The 5,841-nt window shown below is 51.4% G+C and overlaps 1 protein-coding gene across 1 annotated transcript; it reads left to right on the plus strand.

Annotated features, from left to right (window-relative positions):
* Positions 1-452: 452 nt before the first annotated feature.
* Positions 453-2,392, plus strand: S1pr5 (sphingosine-1-phosphate receptor 5). Its single transcript, XM_076871380.2, has one exon. The coding sequence runs from the start codon at positions 453-455 to the stop codon at positions 1,647-1,649; it is 1,197 nt and encodes a 398-aa protein (XP_076727495.1). The 3' UTR covers positions 1,650-2,392.
* Positions 2,393-5,841: the final 3,449 nt, after the last annotated feature.

Consider the following 5,841-nt stretch of genomic DNA (forward strand, 5'->3'; position numbering starts at 1 on the left):
TCTGGATGTATTTTAGCTTTTTTCTTCTGTTTGATGGAGCAAAACTATTTTTGCCCTTGTCTGTGAACGTGTATGCACACGTACTCCTGTTACTGTGTTCGTGTGTCTCTTTTCTGCATGTCTCTTGTGTTTTTGGGTCATGATTAAATATGCCTCTGGATATTCCTGCTTGTGTTATTAGTGTTCTTTTTATATAGAATTGTGCGTCAACCTGTCCCCTCCTGATATTATGCGTGTGTATCTTCTCCATAGATACTCCCCTCCCATCCGGAACGCTCTTTGAACCTCTCCTGAGCGAGTGTGAGAGAGTAGTGGGTTGGGGTTAGGGACCCTTTTTGGGGGGGGCTTCTAGACCTTGTCTGTTCCTACCTTGCTGGCTTTGGGACAGTCCTCAGAGAGAACAGCTGTACTGACACTGCCCTGTCTTCTTCGCAGCCTTGGGGCAGCAGCCCATGGAGTCAGGGCTGCTGCGACCAGCGCCTGTGAGCGAGGTCATTGTCCTGCATTACAATTACACCGGCAAGCTACGCGGAGCGCGCTACCAGCCCGGCGCAGGATTGCGTGCAGACGCTGTGGTGTGCCTGGCGGTATGCGCATTTATCGTGCTAGAGAACTTGGCGGTGTTGTTCGTGCTCGGGCGCCATCCGCGCTTCCATGCGCCCATGTTCCTGCTCCTGGGCAGCCTCACACTGTCTGACATGCTAGCAGGTGCTGCCTACGCCATTAACATCCTACTGTCCGGGCCACTCACGCTGCGATTGTCACCTGCGCTCTGGTTCGCTCGTGAAGGAGGCGTCTTTGTGGCGCTTGCCGCGTCGGTGCTGAGCCTCCTGGCCATTGCACTCGAGCGCCATCTCACCATGGCGCGCCGGGGACCCGCGCCCGCTGCCAGTCGAGGGCGCACACTGGCGATGGCCATCGCAGCTTGGAGCGTGTCGCTGCTCCTCGGGTTACTGCCCGCGCTCGGCTGGAACTGTCTGGGTCGCCTGGAGGCTTGCTCCACTGTCCTGCCGCTCTACGCCAAGGCCTACGTGCTCTTCTGCGTCCTCGCCTTCGTGGGCATCCTAGCGGCCATCTGTGCACTCTATACGCGCATCTACTGCCAGGTACGAGCCAATGCACGGCGACTGCGAGCACGACCAGGGGCTAGCAAAGGCACCTCCACCCGCTCTCGCCGCACACCACGATCCCTGGCGTTGCTGCGCACACTCAGCGTGGTACTCCTGGCCTTCGTGGTGTGTTGGGGCCCTCTCTTTCTGCTGCTGTTACTAGACGTGGCATGCCCCGCCCGCGCCTGTCCTGTGCTCCTGCAGGCCGACCCCTTCCTGGGCCTGGCCATGGCTAACTCGCTTCTGAACCCCATCATCTACACGCTCACCAACCGTGACCTGCGTCATGCGCTCCTGCGCCTTGTCTGCTGCGGCCGCCGTCCCTGCAGCCGAGGCCCGAGCAGTGTCCAGCTATCTGAAAGCGCTCCTGGGGCTTCAGGCGGCCTGCGCCGCTGTCTACCCCAGGACTTGGACCCCAGCTCCAGCCGCTCTGAGCGCTCATCGCCCCAGAGAGATGGACTGGACTCCAGCGGCTCCACCGGCAGCCCCAATGCGCCCACAGCTCCTCGGACCCTGGTACCCGAACCGGTAGCAGATTGACGCCGTCAATCTGTCATTGACTTTCCCAAGAGTTCTTTTGCAGACTTTTTCTTTTTTAAAAGAGAAATTTGTAGGAGACACAGCCAAAGACGGTGGAGACAGAAGAGACAAAGGGAAAATGTAAACTCCCCCCCCCCAAACAGACAAAAAATTTCCATCCTTGTGGAATTGACGTTCTGGTAGGGGAACGGACAACACAGTGATGTAATAATAATGGAGATAATTCCAGTGACCTTACAGGGACGGAATGGGACAGTGTAGAGGTGATGACACATAATGTGAGCTGAGATGTCATTGTCCTGGGGAACACCTGAAGGAAGAGTATTTCAGGATGAGAAAACAGCAAGTGCAAAGATCCTGAGGTTGGAATGTGCCCATGTAGTCTATGAAAAGCTAGGATCTCCATGTGGGCAGAGCAGCAGATAGAGGGAGAGAATGGGAGGAGACAAGAACAGGAAGTGACTGGGCAGAATGTAGAAGACCCTGTGGATCCTGGAATTTTGCTCTAAAGGAAGTTAGAGTCAGGAGGGGTTCTAAGCAAAGAAAGGACTGGCCCTGATTCAGGTGTTCACAGGCACCTTATGGCCAGTGTGGAGAGCAAAGTTGGAAGGCAGAAACAGGTGAGTGACCCATAGGAGTAATGAGGGAGACCCCCACTATGCTCACACATGGTGAATTCTAGATAGATTTTGGAGGTAGCAGAGAGAATTCCTAAAAAAATGGGTGTGAGAAAGAGGGAAAGAAAGCTGTCAGGAGCAATGCCAAGAGCAGGGCATCCCAAAATTTGATTCTGGGAGACTCAGCCAAATCCTGACAACAAAATTTCTTTGAGGGTAGTGTCAGATAATTCATTAAAAATAAAATTGTAATAAAATGAGTGATTACAGTTTATATCGCTTGGCTAGTCCCCTCCACTGTGCTATGCCCAGGAATCACTTATTTTTTCACCCTATTGTAACCTAGCTGTCCTTTTCCCCATTTTACAGATAAAGAAACTCCAAGCAGTGAGCACCTCTCCCCAGTGTCCTGACCAGATTATTAGCCCAGGCTGTCTGGCCCCCAGGCGGGAGGAGGCCAACCCCATTATCTGGCCCCTGGCAAGACCAGGCCAATGCGCCCCCGCCCTAGGGTCGACATTCTTGCTTGGGGGAGATACCAGGGCCCCGTTTGTGTCCATAAAAGGCTGTCGGCGCTCTGACCCTGGCCCCGGCTAGTCCCCAGGCACATTCCTGACCGCTGCATTGAGGGGGTTGGCCCAGGGGCGGAGAGGGGGCGTCTGGCTTGGAGTTTAGATTGAGGTGCGCCATCTTCCGGGAGGCCTTGGTACTGCAGGCAGCCGCAGGGACCAATGATGTAGGGGTCGCTGACTGTCTTGAGCATTTCTGCCAGCCATGCTCAGGCTGCTTCTTCAGGCCACATGCGTGTACAACTAACATGTTTCCTGGAACACGAGTACACCAAAACCGAGGTCACAGTCCTAGGTCTCTCCCAGAACTCCTACCCGTAGGCTTATCTAATCTTCAAGGAGAATCCAAGACCTCCTTGGACACCCACCCTGGTTCCCTTTGTTGGTGGTATGATGATAGGGGATTTATAGATTAAAAAACAAAAGCAACCCCCCAAAAATACATTAGAAAAGCACTCAGCTCCCCTTCCGGGTTACCATCACTGTTGATCACTGTTGGGATTCCTGGGGAAATTTCAGACCTAGTCTGTGGATAAATGAACTGAAATGCAAACATCTCTCTTCTCTCTCTTACACCAATTTATCACTCTTCAATGCCACAGTCTGGCTGGGCACAAATAACCGAGCCGCCACAAAGCCTTGTAGATTCAAACCGCAACTCTTTATTCCCCAACTCTCACCGGCACTGCACACACCACTCGGGAACACACTCCCTCCACCGGGCTCCTTCCAATCTCTCCCAACCCCCTCTCGAGAACTGCCCGGGAACTCCAAAGTAGCGGGAGCCCAAGGCAGCAAGAGCCACCCTATTGCCCGACAGTAAAGGTCAAATATACAATTCAATCAATCCAGCATCACAGTAATTATATATAGCTTAATTCAAATCATCATCTCAATGGTTGCCATTCCCTCTGGCAAATGCCAGGCGTCATTCTGACTGGGCTGTGGCTCTCAACACTTCTACATCTTGCTTTGTTCACTTAATAGCATGTCTTGGAAACATCATTTAAGTATTTATTTTGAGACCAGGTCTTGATATGTTGCCCAGGCTAGCCCGGAACTCCTGGGATCAAGCAACCTTCCCACCTTAGCCTCCCCAGTGCTGGAGCTATCGGCTCTCATTGCTGCACCCCATGATCCACACATGTGGATCTTGCTGTTTTAGTCTGCTTGAACTGCCATAGCAAACACATAACAAATCCATAACAAACTGGATGGCTTAAATAACACATATTTATTTCTCTCTGTTCTGGAAGTTAGGAAGTTCAAGATCAGGGTGCTAGCATTGTTGAGTTCTGGTGAGAGCTCTCTTGGTTTGCAAACCAGTGCATCCTCACCACATCTTCACATGGCAGAGACAGCAAGATCTCTCTCTGCAAGATCTGTTCTTAGAAGAACACCCATCCACCAAACACAGTGGCACAGGGCTGTAATTCCAGCTATTTGGGAGGCTGAGGCAGAAAGATCATAAGTCTGAGGCCAGCCTGAGCAACTTAGCAAGACCTTGTCTTCAACCCCTTCCCCCCCCCCCAACAACAAAAATAACTAAAAGGCAATAATCTAATCACATCATGGGGGTGTCCCATCTTCATGACCTCATCAAAACCAAATTATCTTTCAAAAGCCCTATCTCAAAGTATCAAAATATCATCCCACTGGGTTAACAAATGAATGGGCAGAGAGTATGTAATTCAGTCCATGGTATTTGGTCTTTTCTTACATTTCCCTAAATAGGGATAAATGTCCATATAGTAAATGTTTTACTTCTTTTAAATGGCTGTGTACTAAGTCTCAGCATGGATGTGCCATCACCTATTAAGTCATTGTTCTGAAGGTACATAGGGGTTGAGTCCAATCCTGATACATTATACTGCAAATGTTTGTGCACATAATCCAGTACTGGTGGACAAATGTCTACCGCTGGTTCCCAGGGCTGTAGGTTTGATTTTTGAGTGATAACAAGATGTCCTGGTGGATGTGCCAGGAGCCTGCTGGATCCAACTCCTGCCACTCGGCGCATTCGCTAGGTCTCCCCCCTCTGGATATGTCAGGAACTGCAGCTTCACACAAGGAGTGTGCGATGGGGTGTGCTGGAGGTGGGACTCCACCCTAACCCCTGGGTAGTTTAGAGGTAGTCTCCGGGAGTACAGACAAATTTTGAGTCCACCGGATTCCCCCAGATGCTCCAGGAATACTTTTTTTTTTTTTTAATTTAAATCAGCATCTCCATCTAACGTTTCCTTTTATTATTCCATCTAACGTTTCCTTTTATTATTCTCTTCGTTTAGATGATCTCTTTTAAGATAAAGTTAAGTACTTTTATTACAAGTTAACTTTATAAGGATGGCGAATTGGCTCAGGGTAGCCCCATAAACGGCTACCATAATCCAGAATCTCACACCATAAAAAATATCAACCGTTCATATTTATTGGGCCTCAGCATTCTCACTTAGCTGATAGGTGCTATTATTAGTATCCTTTTATAGGGAAGAAACTGAAGCACAGAGAGGTTAAGGACCAGGCGAAAGGCACCGAGCTGTGGAGAGGCAGATCTAGGGTAGACGACAAAAACCCAACAAGGTAGAATAATTCTGCTGGATCATGAGGCTGCGGGACTCAGGCCTGTGCAGTGTGGAGTAAAAAGGAGAAGAGCAGGTGGTGGAGCTGCCCTGGGACGAAACTGGACGGATGGAAAGGACAACACGAAGTGGGCATAAGCCAGGCTCGGTGCCCGGCTCCTGGAGGATCGGCACCTGCGGGGAAGGCGGGGAATCGCCACTTCTACCCCGCCGCGCCCTTTCCGCCCTCTCCCCGCCTCCTTCCCGCGCTTTGGGTGGATCCCCCCCACCCGACGGCCACTGTGGAGTGGTTCCACGTCCTGGAACCGAGGTCCCCCGACAGTTGGTCCCACACTGACAAGTTAAGCTGGAGTCGCCACCGACCAGGCCTCGGACCCTCGGGCTTCCGGGAAACGCTGCGCGTGGGTGGCACCACTGTACCCAGAGC

Source organism: Callospermophilus lateralis, chromosome 1 (genome assembly GCF_048772815.1).
Source record: "Callospermophilus lateralis isolate mCalLat2 chromosome 1, mCalLat2.hap1, whole genome shotgun sequence".
Classification (NCBI taxonomy): Eukaryota; Metazoa; Chordata; class Mammalia; order Rodentia; family Sciuridae; genus Callospermophilus; species Callospermophilus lateralis.